This window comes from Hypanus sabinus, chromosome 17 (assembly GCF_030144855.1).
Source record: "Hypanus sabinus isolate sHypSab1 chromosome 17, sHypSab1.hap1, whole genome shotgun sequence".
NCBI lineage: Eukaryota > Metazoa > Chordata > Chondrichthyes > Myliobatiformes > Dasyatidae > Hypanus > Hypanus sabinus.
Window position 1 is genome coordinate 83,906,031 of NC_082722.1, and position 16,872 is coordinate 83,922,902.

At 43.2% G+C, this 16,872-nt stretch overlaps 1 protein-coding gene across 2 annotated transcripts in view; it reads left to right on the forward strand.

Annotated features, from left to right (window-relative positions):
- The window catches only part of gpatch1 (G patch domain containing 1), an 81,509-nt gene that overhangs the window by 10,740 nt on the left and 53,897 nt on the right, over positions 1 to 16,872 (forward strand). For both annotated transcript variants that reach the window (XM_059993356.1, XM_059993357.1), the window contains exons 3-8: positions 7,314 to 7,399; positions 9,555 to 9,715; positions 10,523 to 10,620; positions 13,261 to 13,319; positions 14,869 to 15,117; positions 15,611 to 15,758. In XM_059993356.1, the coding sequence (XP_059849339.1) occupies positions 7,314 to 7,399; positions 9,555 to 9,715; positions 10,523 to 10,620; positions 13,261 to 13,319; positions 14,869 to 15,117; positions 15,611 to 15,758 (801 nt within the window). The remainder of the gene's footprint in view (positions 1 to 7,313; positions 7,400 to 9,554; positions 9,716 to 10,522; positions 10,621 to 13,260; positions 13,320 to 14,868; positions 15,118 to 15,610; positions 15,759 to 16,872) is intronic.

Below are 16,872 nucleotides of genomic sequence, written 5' to 3' on the forward strand. Positions count from 1 at the left end.
ATATATATACATACACATACACACACATATCAGACAAGTCAAAAAAAACTAAAATAGTAAAACCAGAAAAATCATTAATAAAAAAAAAATGAACATTAAAGTTTAAAAATGTGATACACCTTTAAAAAAGAAATTCCATATTCAGATACAAAGATGACGTTTCACAAGCCAAGACTTATGGGAAGAAGAAACGACATTTTGAGAAAGCCATATTACAAAATATGAATATAAATTCAGCAATCTAATAAGAAAATTTAGTAAAAAAAGTTATCAAAATAGAATTTTTTTTAAAAAAAAGATTTAATAGACACTACAACATATATAAAAAAAAGACTAAAAAAAAGAATTCAAAACCTTTGTTCCATTTCTAAATACAGGCAAGCAAATAAACGCTTATAAAAAGTAAAGACTTATGGGAAGAAGAAACGACATTTTGAAAAAATAATTCATTATTACAAAATACAAACGTGTATAAAAAAGGATATTATAAAAATTAAAACAGCATCTATAAGCAATAATAATAGTAGTAAAAAAAAAGACCCAGACCCATAGTTCAAAATAAAAAGTTATAACCCAACTTCCAGGGTTAAAACTTAAAATGAAATGGCATCCTCTCTCCAAAAAAAAAATCTTCAATGTAACTCATAGTTCAAGTTGCACTAGAGCAGGGGTCAGCAACCTTTACCACTGAAAGAGCCACTTGGACCCGTTTCCCACAGAAAAGAAAACACCGGGAGCCGCAAAACCCGTTTGACATTTAAAATGAAATAACACTGCATACAACGTTTTTTTTGCCTTTATGCTATGTATAAACAAACTATAATGTGTTGCATTTATGAAATTGATGAACTCCTGCAGAGAAAACGAAATTACATTTCTGCATGCAACAAAAACATTTTGAACTCCGAAAAAAAGACGTTGGGTTGAAGGTTACTTTTAAGTAAAATACTCAACGTCTATTTGAGTCCTTCTTGTATTTATGAAAAACGCCAAACTTAAATTTGCCGCCAGCAGCAAACCAAAAATAACATCAGCCAGCTGTCAGCCTGAAAAATAAAAGGACTATTTCACTGAACAATGAAAAAATATGAATATACATAAAATAATAGGCAATTAAAATATTTATCATACTTGGTTAATGGGATTTCTGCTCCTGGACCTCAGCGCACAGCGTCTGCACATCAGGGCTGTATGACGTCACCTTCATCTTTACACAGGATCGCAAGCTGTCATCTGTGAGGCGTGCGCGATGTTTGTTTTTAATAAAGTTCATGTTGGAGAACACCTGCTCACATACATATGTGGATCCAAAGATCGACAGGACTCCAAGCGCATACTTTTTCATGTTTACATAAATGTCGGGCATAGCATTCCATGTTTCGAACACAAGTTTGTCCGGTTTTGGAAGGTTTTCAATATCACTCCATTTGTGATTCTGAGCAAGAACGGCCTTCTGACGGGCAATATCTTCAAGGTCTGCTGTCAAGCGTCTAAACTTGGACACCCATATGTCTTTGTCGGCTATGTCGGCCAGTTCCATCTCAAGATCAGGTTGACTCACACCTGCCAATGCAGTCGTATTCAGTAGGGAAGGATCGATGCTTAAGGGAGTGACCGGGAAGGATAATGTGTTTTTTTCCTCTCTGAACTCACAGAAGCGTTTCCCAAACGATGTTTGCATTGCGATGATTGCAGAATGTAAATACTCCGAAATTATCATGTCGTGACCTTGTTTGAACTCTCTCAAATTGGGGAAGTGAGACAAAGTGCCTTTCTGTAAATCTCTGGCAAGCACTGTCAACTTGCGCTCGAATGCCAAAACATCCTCCAACATGTGCAGGGCTGTGCGTCCTTTCCCCTGAAGAGCTGTGTTCAGCGTGTTCAGGTGCGCTGTCATGTCTACCATGAAGTGTAGCTTTTCCAGCCACTCTGGCTGTTCCAGCTCAGGAAAGGTGAGCCCTTTGCTGCCCAGGAAAGTTTTCACTTCTTCCAGACACGCGACAAAGCGTTTCAGCACCTCCCCTCTGGACAGCCACCGGACTTTGTCGTGCAGCAGGAGATCAGAATATGCGCTTTCCATCTCGTCCAGTAACAAACGGAATTGACGGTGATTTAAACTTTTTGCCATTATTTTATTGACAATCTGAATGACAACATCCATTACTTCTGTGCATTCCGGAGGAAATGTTTGAGCGCACAGTGCCTCTTGGTGCAAGATGCAGTGAAAAGTCAGCAGCTTTCTGTCCAGCGACTTCTGCAGTAAAGCCACAAATCCCTTGTGCGTTCCCGTCATATTCGGAGCCCCATCAGTAGCTACTGACACCAGATGGGTGGTCTTTATTCCTTTGGCTCTTAAACAATTCAAGACAGCCTCACAGATGTCCTCCCCCCGTGTTTGGTCTTTTAGAGGTATCAACTCAATCAGTTCTTCCTGTGGCCCGGCAGAGTTTACATACCGGCAGAACAACGCTATTTGTTCAATATCACCTGTGTCTTTAGACTCGTCACAGGCAATCGAGTAGGCCACAGCTGAATTGATGTCTTTAATTTGCTGTCTTGTGATGTCTTCTGCCATTTTTATGGTTCTGTCTTTTTTGCAGAGAGGGGCATATCCCTGATTTTCTGCACAATTTCACTCTTGTTTTTAAAGTCCGTGAATAGATGTTCTGAAATCTTAATGAAAGATTCTTTTATATATTCACCATCTGTAAACTGCTTCCCGTGCCTGACTATTTCCTGAGCGGCAATATAACTGGCGTATGTCGTTGATTTTCCAGACTTCATCCATTTCTGGAAATGATTTTTGCTCAGATCAACCTTCCGCATCAGTTCCGAAACGGCTTTTTTTCTCTCATCTCCATCCGGATATTTTTGAGCAAAGGCTGCGTGTTTACTCTGGAAATGCCTTGCGACATTTGACTTTTTGTTGTTTGCTAGTTTCTCATTGCATATTAAGCATACCGGTAAACCAGTCTCGTCAACAGTGAAAGCAAATGAATCTGTCCACGTATCATTAAACGTTCTGTTTTCTTCAGTCACTTTTCTTTTTTTAGAATTCTCCATAGTTGGCTTACCTTGGATCGAAAAATTAAAGAAATCGCGCACTGGCGGGTGTCAGGTATTGGTAGTGGTGACGTATATTAACAGCGATAAAAACACGTTGTAGCGGTGTGCTCACGCAGTCAGTAAACTGCAGTCGAATAACTTTATTCGAACTAAACAGCCTTGCTTTTAAGCCTCCCTCAACCCAGCCCCCATGGACGCAGATGCTGCAAAAGACGCGTACTCACAAACCCCCGTAGGCTATCTCCCTTAGCCGGAATGCTGGCTAATTGTGAGCCGTTTCGGATGTGCCAGGAAATGTGTCGCCACACTTAGATTGTACAAGATCACCATAATCTTCAAATTTAGAATTACATTTCAAAAGCTAACAAACTAACATAAAATACATTTTAATTAAATACTGACCAATTATTTCCCAAAGCCACAGGGAGCCGCAGCACAGAGGTGAAAGAGCCACAAATGGCTCGGGAGCCGCAGGTTGCCGACCCCCGCACTAGAGGATCGATATTCTTCAACAAATTTCTTCGCTTCTTCAGGAGTGTTAAAAAAGTGTAGACTGTTGTCGGGCAGCACAATTCTAAGCTTCGCTGGATACATTAAAGCTTGTTTAAATCCAATCGAATGAATCTCTGCCATCACTGGTTTAAAAGCGATCCTGGCTTTCATTACTTCATACGAATAGTCCTCAACAATTCGAAATGAGTAATTTTTGTAGGAGATCATACCTTTTTTACGAGCTAACCGAATTAGAAGCTCTTTCTCACGAGGATAATGAAGGCGAACAATCACCGCTCGTGGTTTATCAGACACAGACGAAAGCCTCGCAACTCTGTGAGCGCGGTCGATAACAGGTTCATTTTTCAAACCTTCACCACCGAAAATTTCCCACAGTAATTTAGAGAAAAATTCAGTTAAATCACCGGACTCAACTTTTTCGGGAATTCCGATGATGCGCAAATTCTGTCTGCGAGAACGATTTTCAAGATCAGTAATTTTAAACTTATACTGATCTAAAGTTTTAGCAGTCGACTCTATCTTCTTCTCTAACACTTCAATTGTACGTGCTTTTTCACAAATTGATTGTTCAAGAGTCGTGATCTTATTTCCAAGCTGCTGAACCACTAACGCCTGCGACTGAAACTTAGTTTCAAGCGATTTAACAACTCCTTCAAAATCGGATATTTTCGTAGTAATCCTCCTTTCCAAACTTAACAGTTTACTGTCCAATTTACCTTCTAGTCTGCCTTCCAGACCCGCAAATTTAGCATCCAGTTTATTGTCTAGCTTCCATACCCGCAAATTTAACATCCAGTTTAATGTCCAAAAGACCAGAAATTGCGTCGATGGATACAGGATCCTTAGCCGATTTCTTACTTGTAGCCATTTTAGGTTTGACAAGATTAGATCAACTATTATTTTAGGAAAAAAGGGTCAATCAAAGGTAGCAACTCATATGATTAAGTTCGAAAAGATCTAATTAAAGGGTGATTATAGTTAAAAAAATAAAGAGCGCCTAAAAGGCAGATGCTTACGTCGCCATCTTGAAACTCCACCCCCCGTCCTCAGCATTATCAGTGGTTCCTCCCATCCATCCAACAATCTCCTTAACCCCCTACCATTAGGCAGGAGGTCCTGCAGCATTAGGACAAGAACGGTTGGGATGGGAAACAGCTTCTTCCCCCAGACCGTAAGACTATGGAGCTCCCTGCCACCACGTCTGAATCTCATTGTACGATTTAATATCACCCAGCATTTTTTTTGTGAAATTAGTTGTTTTGTTACAGCTGTACATCGCAATAAAAAGTAATAAAACTATAAATTATAATAAGTGTATGCTTTTAAAAAATTAATAAATAGTGCAAAATGAGAGGCAAAAAGTAGTGAGGTAAGGTTCATGTGTTCATTGCCCATTCAGAAATCTGATGACGGAAGGGAAGAAGCTGTTCCTGAGATGTTGAGTGTCTTCACACTCCTGTACCTCTTCCCTGATGGTAGCAATGAGAAGAGGGCATGTCCTGGTGATGGGGATCCTTAATGATGGATGTCACCTTCTTGAGGTCTCGCCTTTTGAAGGTCTCTTCAGTGCTGGGGAGGCTAGTGCCCATGATGTAGCTGGCTGAGTTTACAACTTCCTGCAGCTTCTTCCGATCATGTGCAGTGGCCCCTCCATACCAGACAGTGATGCAACCAGTTAGAATGCTCTCCATGATAAGTACAGTCGGCCCTCCTTATCTGTGAGTTCTGCATGCGCGAATTCAACCAACCGCGAATCGAGAAAACCCGGAAGTGCCCTTCAAGGCCTTGTTGTTCGAGCATGTACAGGCTTTTTTCTTGTCATTATTCCCTAAACAATGCAGTATAACAACTATTTACATAGCATTTACATTGTATTAGGTATTATAAGTAATCTAGAGATGATTTAAAGTATATGGGAGGATGGGCGTGGGTTATCATGGATCAGGATCGAAAAAAATCGGAAGTTCTCCTACTAAGTAAGTCGGAACAGGTACATCCGGTTTTATTTAGCATCAGTTAGTCAAACGTTTGTCTTAGTATATAGTATATATTTTACCTTTCTATGCATATAAAACGCTTAAGAACATATGTTTCAGTGCTGGGCTCAGGAACGAAAGCTCCCGAGTTTGCTTCAGTGACAGACCGCTCCCGAGTGCACTTTCCATCTGTGCATCTGTGGAGGATCAAAAACCCAAAACCCAATAATTAAACCACTATGTTGCTTGTAGTTTTCATTGGGGCAGAGCCTTTCTCACTTTATCCTTTAAAATTGTTCCGATCGTTGACCGACGTAGCTTAACGCTTTTCCAATGACTGATGGCGTTTCACCTCTTTCTGATCGCTTTATTATTTCCACTTTATTTTCATTCGTGATCGTGATTATTTTCATGAACAAAAACACTGTGGATTCAGAGCTCCGTTGCCAGGTCCTAATGTCCACTGCACTGAGACAGGTTAAATAAGGTATGGGGTTCTGCTGGGTCCTAAGGTCCACTGCATTGAGACAGTTTGAATAAGGGACTTGTGCATCTGCGATTTTTGGTATCTGCGAGGGGTCCTGGAACCAATCCTTCGTGGATAAGAGGGCCGACTATATACCTGAAGAAATTCGTGAGCGTCTTTGGTGAAATACCAATACTCTTCAAACTCCTAATGAAGTATAGCTGCTGCCATATCTTATTTGTAGATGCATCAATATGTTCGGCCCTGGACAGATCCTGGATAGACACCCAGGAACTTGAAACTGATCACCTCTTTCACTTCTGATCTCTCTGAGGACTGGTGTGTGTTCCCTCAACTTGCCCTCACTGCAGTTCACAATCAATTCCTTGGTCTTACTGACATTGAGTGCAAGATTGTTGCTGCAACTCTTCCCAACCAGCTGAACTATCTTGCTCCTGTACACCACTGCCATCTGAAATTCTGCCATTTGAGCAGTCTCTACCCACACAGTTGTGGGTAAAGAGAGGGTAGAGCAGAGGAGTAAGCTCATACCCTTGAGGTGCACCAGTGTTGATTGTCAGTGAGGAAGAGATGTTATTTCTGATCTGCACAGACTGTGGTCTTCCTGTCAGGAAGACAAGGATCACCAGTTGTCCTGTGTTACAGTGAAAGGTAAAGCCTTTGAGTTATAGCACTGTGTCTGAAATGGCGGGGGATAGCCATGTTTCTGTGAAGCAAAGTACACAGTAGTTCCTGATGCCCCTTAGACAATGTTGCTCTGCTACCTTCAGTTTTATTTTCCACAGACTGTATATTCAACAGAAAGATAGACGGGAGTGAGGATCAGAAACCTCTGCATTTCAATCATTGCAGCCCAGCCCACTTCTCATGCTTCCTCTTTCCTAACGGGAAACTGCAGTCTGGAATCCTTTGATTTTGAGTATCAAATGATTTGCTTACTGAAGTGCCCATGGCTGTGTGACTGTGGATTTCAGCTGTGGTAGTCCTGAATGGGAATATTTGATGATTCTCATCGAAGTTATGCTCAATGAGTCGCCCCTTATTGGCACCATCTTAAAGTATGAAGTGCCAGGAGTGTTATACTGTTTACTTTTTAACTTATATATGCACCTTATTATTTGTTAATTTATTTGTGGTGAGTTGTATGCCGTGTGTGTGAGTTGTATGTTCTGTGTAGTGCACCTTGGTCTGGAGGAATGTGGTTTTGTTTGGTGATATACAAATGACAATAAACTGAACTTGAACTGAATGAATGATGTGACTCTGTGCAGGATGGACACCTTCAAGCTTTGTGTCTTCACGACAGAAAAAGGCAGAGAAGCAGCTGCTCAGCCCTGAGCACTTCATGGACGAAGAGGTACAATGGGAGGAGGTCCCTGGCATCTTATTCTGTGACTGGGTCTGGAAGTAGGAGAAGAGGTACAGTAGAAGAGTGTAGAGGGAGGAGGTCCCTGGGAACTGTATGGCTGGGTGCGGGGGGCAGGAAACGGGGTACAGTAGAAGACTACACAGAGGGAGGAACTCACAGGGGGCTATAGGGTTGGGTCGGGGTCTGGGAGATGAGCTCACTGTCCACATGATGAGGATTCAAGGTGAGCAAGGTGACGTTCTGTTCTGAGCTGACTTTGGCAAAACCATAAGATATAGGAGCAGAATTTGGCTATTTGGCCCATCGAGCCTGCTCCACCATTCCAATATACTTCACAACCACTTTCTCCTGCCTTCTCCCCACCTCCCTTCATGCCCTGCCTAATCAAGAATCTATCAACCTCTGCTTTAAGTATACCCAATAACTTGGCCTTCACAGCCGTCTGTAGAAATGAATTGCACAGATTCACCAGCCTGTAGCTAAAGTCATTTCTCCTCATCTCTGTTCTAAAAAGATATCCTTGTATTGGCAAAAGCAATGTTGGCATTCATTTCAAGAGGGATATAATATAAAAACAAGGAGATAATACGGAGTCTTTATAAACATAGAAACATAGAAAATAGGTGTAGGAGTAGGCCATTCGGCCCTTTGAGCCTGCACCACCATTCAGTATGATCATGGCTGATCATCCAACTCAAAACCCTGTACCTGCTTTCTCTTTTAAGACACTAATCAGGCCTCACTTGGAGTATTGTCAACAGTGTTGGGCCCTATATCTCAGAAAAGATGTGTTATAATTCGAGAGTCCAGAGGAAGCTCACGGGGATGATTCCAGGAATGAAGGGTTGAACATATGAGGAGCATTTGGCAGCTTTGGGCCTGTACTCACTGGAATTTAGAAGAATGTGTGGGAATCTCATTGAAATCTACTGAATGTTGAACAGATTAGATAAGGTGGATGTGCAGAGGATGTTTCCAATGGTGGAGGTGGCCAGAGCTAGAAAGCACTACCTCAAAATTGAGGGGCGACCCTTTAGAACAGAGGTAAGGAGGAATTTTTTTTAGTCAGAGAGTAGTGAATCCGTGGAATGCTTTGCTACAGACAGCTGTGTAGTCCAAGTCTGTGGGTATATTTAAAGTGAAAATTGATAGTTTCCTGATTGGTCAGGGCATCAAAGGTTATGCCATAATGGAATGGCGGAGCAGACTTGATGGGCTGAATAGCCTAATCCTGCACCTATGTCTTGTGGTCTTATTCTGAGGCTGGGTACAGAGCTGAGGGCACAAACGGTGTGGAGGGCAGTGCTGATCGGAGGGAGGTGGTGGGGGGCTGCCAGGTTACTGAATGGAGGTTAACATTCTTCCCCCCCCCCCCCCCCCCACCCTGTGCCAGGAGGGGAGAGGAGGGCTGAGAGCTGAGATGAGAGGGAGACAAAGGTGCTGGACAGTGTCATGTCTCAGCTTTCAGTTACCATCCCCTGTGAAAATGAGGAAGAACTGCTCTTACAGGAAAGCGAGAGAGACAAAGCTGAGTTAGTTGGAGGATCAACATTGTATGCCAGTGTCAGTAGAGCTGTTCCCTTAACACATGAGTTGGTAACCAGGCAATGTTCCGACACAACTTCCAAGGCAGCAGTGAACACAAGTGTAATGGGAACTTCCCTGGATGGAAGGGCAGCTGGGGACAAGGGGATGGGGAGTTGATGGATGGTGGGGTGAGATATATAGGAGGCTGAAGTAGAGGAATAGTGGTGGAGATTGAGGAGGGGAAGAAAGGAGGAGGGATGGTGGGGTAGAGGGAGGGTTTGGGTATATGGAAGTTGAGGGAGGTGGAGGAAAGGTGGGGTATGGGGTGAAGGGAGGGGTAGGGTATTTGGGTAATTGAGTGAACTGGATTTGGGAGGAAGAGAAAGGGGTGAGGAATGAGGGGAGAGCTGGGAGGGGGAGTTGGGGAAGGAGTTAAGGATATAGGAGTTGACTGAGATGGGGAGGAAGTGGGATGAGGTGGAGGGAGGGGAATGGTGGGGTACATGGGAGGTTGAGGGTTGTGGAAGGGGAGGGATGCGGCAACAGGGCTGTGGGAGTTGGTGGATAGTTGTATGTGAGGAGTTTCATGGACACTGGGTAACTCTGTACTTTGAAGGATCTTGAGGAGCACGGCATTGCACCGAGGAGAATCGTGACTACGGGAGAGTTTGCCTCCAAGGCGACAGACAGGCTGCAGGAGAAGTCCCGGGCTTTGGCGAGTGTAATGGGTCCAATTCCTGGGGCCACCATCTTGGAGGACCTGATCTGCCTGGCAAAGTAAGAGGCTTCTGGGGCAGGGTTGGGTAGAGGGCTTTATCAGCTGACCTTTAACTTTTCCCCTTGCTCTTCCACTTGTGTCAGGGCTGGCAGGTGGTTGGTTGGACTGGGGATATTCCAACCACACTGTGAGGGGAGAGGGGTCTCAGGCATTTTCACCGAGGCCACAGGCACTAAACACGTTCTGTGCAGATGCTGAGCAGTCTGAAAGCAAAGGAACATAGCCCTTGTAGATTCTGCGGAAGCTGGAAATCTTGAAAACGCACGCGCGCGCACACCCACTCTCTCTCTCTCTCTCACTCACTCACACACACACACACACACACACACACACACACACAGTGCTGGAGGAACTCAGTAAGTAAGGCAACATCTCTGGAGCAGAATAAAACTTTGATGTTTCGTGCTAAGGACTGGGTCTTTGCCTGGAGTGGCGACAGTTGTGGAGGACTTGATGTTGAAATCGCTCTAGCCATCAAGGCTGTAATAGAGAGCAGGAATCGTGTCTGTGGGGATGGTGAGCTGCTTGTTTTCTGGAGCTCAGTAAAGGGGAACCTGAGGATCTGCTTCAACAGTCATTACGTCATGAAGCTTAGGTTGCTTTGGTACTGTTCCCTGGCACCAGGATGGGAGTAATGGGGAGGGATCTGTTCCTTCTCTGGATCTGTTCAGAATCCACTGGGTTGGTGATTATTTGCTTAGGCTTATTAAACTCACTACATCTCACTGACATGACCTGGTTAACTTCTATCAACCAACTTTGTTAATCCGAGGATGTAAATTAAAATGCCTAAATGTTCCATGCAGGATAACAATTGGCATGCAGCTGCTGCGGAAAATGGGCTGGAAAGAGGGCCAAGGATTAGGACCACGTGTGAAGAGAAAAGCTCAAAGACAGCAGACTGGTGAGACCATCCCACTATCACTCCTAAATATGAGAAATGCTGTCTATACCAATTAACTGGACTCTGACGACTTGCACTTGTTCCTCAATGACATTTTATTTAAGTATGCACAATAAGTATAGCCTGTTACCACACTGCTCTGAAGTTTGAACCGAGAAATGTGATTTTCATACAGAATTGACCCAATAGAAACTGTTCTTCTCAATCCTATCATTTGCATGTTTAAATACCAATCATAATACATATCTTAGGGTATTAACTAATTAAATTCTTGTGTGAAAGGCCAATAGTACTTGAGAATTAGTAAACTAACTGTCCAATTGTAAGTATTCTTTGTTTACATCTGTATCTTGTCTTGGTGTGCTCAGTGACCTTGGTTCCCAGGGTTGAACAGAAAGCCTGTACAAGAGTTCGGCTTTCAATGACCATGTTCACCCTGGTGACTGCACTATGTCTGTGCACTGTCTCTGTCTGTTTATAATTTCCGTTGCCTTAGTGAACTTTCACACAGAGAAAGGCTACACAAGGTGACTGCACTCTGTTGGCTAGCCTTGCTTTGCTGAAAATTCCACAATGCTGGAGATCCAGAGTAACACACACAAAATGGTGGAGCAACTGTGCAGGTCAGGCAGCAATGTATGGAGAGGATTAAACAGTTGGTGTTTTGGGCAGAGACTTTTTAGCAGTCCTGATGAAGGGTCTCGGCCTGCAATCTCAACTACTTATTTATTTCTGTAGATACTGCATGACCTGCTCAGTTCCTCCAGCATTTTGTGTGTGCCACTATCGCTCTTAACTGGTTTAGGTTTCAAGACCCCTAGATGTAGGAAGAATGTTGCATTACTATAGCATCTTCAAGAGATTGGGTCGTCTCAAAGGCGATGAAGTCATTTTGACAATGAGGTCACTTCTGTGGCTTCTAACTTGTGTCATAAGGTTCAACAGAGACAGTGTGTCACTGAGTGGGTGACCTGTTCCAGTGACGGTAAGGAATAATTATTGATCACACTAAGACCATAACACATAGCAGCAGAATGAGGCAATTTGTCCCAACGAGTCTGCTGTGCATTCAATCATTGCTGATTTATTTGCCCCCTCAACCCCTTTCTCCTGACTTCTCCCCATAACTTTGATGCTGTTATTAATTAAGTACAATCAACCTCTGCTTTAAATATATCTAAGGAACTAGATATGTGATTATTTGGATAGACAGGGACTGATTAGGGATAATCAGCATGGTTTTGTGTGTGTGGTAGGCAGTGTGCAGCCAATCACAGATGTCCAAGGATGTTACCATGGAAGTTGATGAAAGCAAGGCAGAGGATGGTTTCTACATGGACTTCAGCAAGGCCTTTGACAAGGTCCTGCATGGGAGATTGGTCAAGAAGGTTAATTTGTGTTCAGGATGATGTAGTAAGTTGGACTAGACATTGACTTCACATGAGAAGCCAGAGTGGTTGCCCCTCTGACTGGAGCCCTGTGACTATTGCAGTGCTGGACCATTGTTGTTTGTCATCAATATCAATGATCTGGATGATAATGTAGTTAACTGGATCAGCAAATTTGCAGATGACACCAAGATTGGTGGTGTAGTGGACAGCGAGGAAGATTATCAAAGCATGCAGTGGGACCTAAGACACTGGGAGACCTAATATAAAACATTGTGTGCAGTTTTGGTCACCTACCTACAGTTAAAGTCTGTCCCGAGCCTTATAGGCTGATCAGGCCAGTGCTTATGCCGATTTCTGTGGCGTGAAGCGAATGAGAGTACAAGACTAACCCCCCACTCCCGTTAGGATGCCAGTCTATCATGAGGTTGACCCCCCCAGAATTTTTTGCCAGTACTCATTTTTCAGCTGGGTGGACTGGAGCAATGTGTGGTTAAGTGCCTTGCTCAAGGACACAACAGGCTACCTCTGCTGGGCTCGAACTCTCAACCTTCAGATTGCTAGTCCAACGCCTTAGCCACTCGGCCACATGCCACAGACCTACCTACAGGAAGGATGTAAATAAGATTGAAAGAGTGCAACGAAAATATACAAGGAATTGCCAGGTTGAGTACTTCAGCACCGATGGGCTGAAGAGCCTGTTTCTGTGCTGTAGTATTCTGTGACTATGACTAGCTGTGTTGTGGGGTGGCTGAGAGAAGCCACCAATTGAGCCAGTGGATGTGTGAACGGTTTATCAGAATGGAAGTTGTGCTTTGGCTAGCAGTCTGCTGAACCAAAGGATTAACTTAGGTGCAACTTTTAATCAAATTGGCAGTCTTGTGTGATTTCATTGCCACTGAAGGGAGTGGAGGCCAAGTTGGTGGATATATTTAACAGATTCTTGAGTAGTAAAGGTGTAAAATCTTACAGGAAGAAGGCAAGAAAGTGGGGTTGAGAGGGATAATAAATCAGCCATGATTGAATGGGGAGCAGATTTGATGGGCTAAATGACCTAATTTTGCTCCTGTGTTTTATGGTCTTATGTTTCTCCCCCAAGTACGGTTCTGCCCCTGTTGGATTAAGAGACACCCAGTGCAGAGCAAGGATCAGACATCACTCATTGCCTGCCTGAACAGTGATACACCTCAGAAGAATTGAGAACATACAGAGGACTCATTTTCACCAACTGTTCATGTTATTTGCCACACAGATACTGGTGTGAAGGTGTATGGCTGTTCCCTGCCCGATAAAGATTTGCAACAATCACAGGTATGTGATGTAGTGTCCATTCTTGTCCCATGTTGTTTCAACTTCCTGAATCCTAGTGTATATGGTATTGATTTATTATTGCCATGTGTAATAGAACTAGCTTCTACCCTGTTACAAGACTATTGAATAGTTCCCTAGTACAATAACAATGGACTCTTGACCTCACAATCTACCTTGTTACGGCCTTGCATCTTTCTGCCTGCACTTTGTTATTATAACACTTCATCTTGCATTCTATTATTGTTTTCCCTTGTTCCACATCAGTGTGTTGTTTAATAAAATGATATGTAGGGATGCATAGAAAACAAATCTTTTCACTGTGCCTCAATAAAGCAGCCAGTATAATCAAAGACTCCACCCAACCCAGACATTCTCTCTGTCCCCACTTCCATTGGGCAAAAGGTACATACCGCCAGGTTCAAGGCCAGCTTCTACCAGGCCATTATAAGAGTATTGAAAGATTCCCTTGTATAAAAGGGTTTCTTGACCTCATAATTTACTTTATGACCTGCTCTACACTTCCTCTGTAACTGTAAGACTTTAAACTGCATTGTTATTGATTTACCTTGTACTAGCTCAACTATCTGTAATGATCTGATCTGTATGAACAGAATACAAGACAAGTATTTCACCACCTCAGTATCTATGACAATAATTTACTGTGAACAACTTAGTTTTTGCAGGTTGTGTTGTTCAATGTCTTATGCCCTGCTTTTCGCAGTCGGGACCGGTACATTTTGGCCTAATTAAGCGGCTGCCCCAATTCGCCAAAATTTCATGGGAATTGTTAAAAAGGACAAACTATCATGTAACTGAGTAACAAATTGAATTGAATTGAAATTATGTATTTAAATTAAAAACAAAACAAATCAGAACACTGTCAATAATATTACAATTCTATAAAACTATGTATTAGTTTGCTATAGTTATTGACAGATGAATTAATCCACTGTACACTGCCGTGTTCTTTTGTTTGACTGTAAATTAACAAAATCAGCTCAGATACTGAGTGCAGATAATGGACTGCCATCTTACAACACTGTTGATGATTGCATCCTCCAAATCTTCATTTTCATTGTAATATTCAATACCTTCAAATTCTTTGCGGTTCCTAACTTGTTTCATTTTCACTCTCGGCCTTTTCTAGCAACTCCAAGTCTGAATGCTTGAAATCGCAGAGCGCAAAACAGTTCTGTATTATCATATTGCATATTTCTCACTAACTATCAGTGACAGAAATTGCTACATCCGAACATAAGCAAAAACAACTGATGCTATTTAAAAACCGTTCACTCTGAGTATGGTGTAGTATCTAACAGCCACACAAGTGCATGCAGCTGATGCTAGTTAGAAGCTGTTCAGCAACAATCTCCTATTCCAATTAAGTGGCATAATGTCCCAAATAAATGCAGGGAATACCAGCTATTTTCTCAATTAGTTTTTGTTTTTTAAGAGTTGTCCTAAATAAGCTGCTGCCCCAGTTAACCGGAATCTGCTATATCTTAAGGACACTGTGTGATATAACCAAGTGCTGGTTACCTCTCTGTAGGAAGAGCACGAGGAGGACTATCTTCCTGAAAACATTACCTTTGCACCAAAAGACGTAACACCGATGGACTTCATACCGAAGGATGACCAGCGTGGGCTGGGATACAGTGGAATTGATCCTCGCAGGGCTTTGTATGGGCTGCCCACAGAGGAGCTTGACAGTGTGTTCAACACAGACTCCAACCGGTCTCACAGCCTTCTGGGTGATGTCCAGTCCAGCAGGGAGAGGAAAATTGGGATCACTGGTCAGGTGAGTCTGGCGTCTGATGAAAGAGAGCTTGTGGAGACTTGGGTGGACAAAGGGCCTGAGTCCCTCACTCGGAACAGCCGAGAGTGTTTTGTGGGGGATAGAAGCAGACTCTTAAAATGGAGGCTTTGCTTCATCTGGAGGGAGTTGGAGAAAGGGCAGTGTGAGATGTGACAATGTTGGGGCAGGGGGTGCGAGGTGACAGTGGGTGTTGGTGATGAGGGGTGACAATGGGTGATGGGGTCAGTGAGGGGTGACAATGGGTATTGGTAATGGGGTCAGTGGGGGTGACAGTGGGTGATGGGGTCAGTGAGGGGTGACAGTGGGTAATGGTCAGGGGGTCAGCGAGTGTGAATGGTGAGTGTGGATTGCTCAGGTGGGGGGAGTGGATGTTCAGTATGTGACAGTTGGGGAGGTGAGGATGAGGATAAGGGTGAACCGTTCAGGCTTGGCAACACTATTTTGATGTTGTGTTCCTTCTCAATATGTCTGAAAGGCGTTTGGTGTCGGGGCTCTGGAGGAGGACGATGATGATATCTATGCCAGGGATTCACTCTCGCGCTATGATTCAGTGTTGGGTGAGGTGGAGTCGGGAGACGGACTCTATGGATGGACTGCTCCACAAATCCACAGGAAGGCAAAAGGTGAGGTCACGATGTTTGTGGTTGTGAGAGCTTCCTGCACGATATGAGATGGGGCAGTGTTGTGGGACAAGAGATGCCCCTCTGAAGAGTTGCAACGTGAAGGCAGAGCAACACACAAATACTGGAGGAACTCAGTAGGTTGGGCAGCATCTACGGAATGGAGTAAACAGTTCTGCTGGGTTCTGCTAACAATTTCGGTGATGCTCTGGATTTCTAACAACTGCTTAATCTTTTGTGATGAAAATTAATGCCAAGATTCTTAGCAGTGCATCTTGGGGTCCACGTCCATAGATCGCTGAAAGTTGCCACATAACTTGATAGACGAGTTAAGAAAGTACAGAGTGTTGGCCTTCTTTAGTTGGGGGATTGCTTTCCAGAGCTGTAAGGTAATGTTGGAGAAGACAAATATCAGAGTTGTTAAAGCACATGCGTACTTTAACAATAAAATAAACCTTGTAATGTTGCAGCACTATGAAAACTCTGGTTAGACCATACTTGGAATATTGTGTTCAGTTCTGGTCACATCTGTATAGGAAGGATGTGGAAGCTTTGGAGAGATTTACTGGAATGCTGCCTGGATTAGCGTGCATTTCTCATGAGGATAGGGCTTTTCTCTTTGGAGTAAAGAAGACATTTTTTCCTAGGGCAGAAATAATTAATATAAGGTGGCAAAGTGTTAAAGGATTGGTGGAAATATGGGGGGGGGGGGATGCCAGATGGGGGAGATTGTTTTTTAACACAGGGAATGATGGGTGTGTGGAATGTGTTGCTAGGAGTGGTGGTAAGGTTGATACATTGAGGGCTTCTCAGAGGATCTTAGATAGACACATGGCTGATTTTTAAAAAAAAAGATGCAGGGCTGTGTGTGAGGGAAAGTTAAATTGATCTTAGAGTAAGATAAGGTCAGCACGACATGGGTTGAAGGGCCTTTACTATTCTATGTTCTTCCAGCATAATATGTGAGGATTTTACTCACTTGCTGCATCATCACATCTACGTGCTGGGGTTTAAAAATAACAAACTCCGCTTGCAAGCTAATAACAAACCACATGCAGGATATTGCCGGGATTTGGGGCTCTGAGCTACAAGAGTAGGTTGATGGACTTGTATGTTA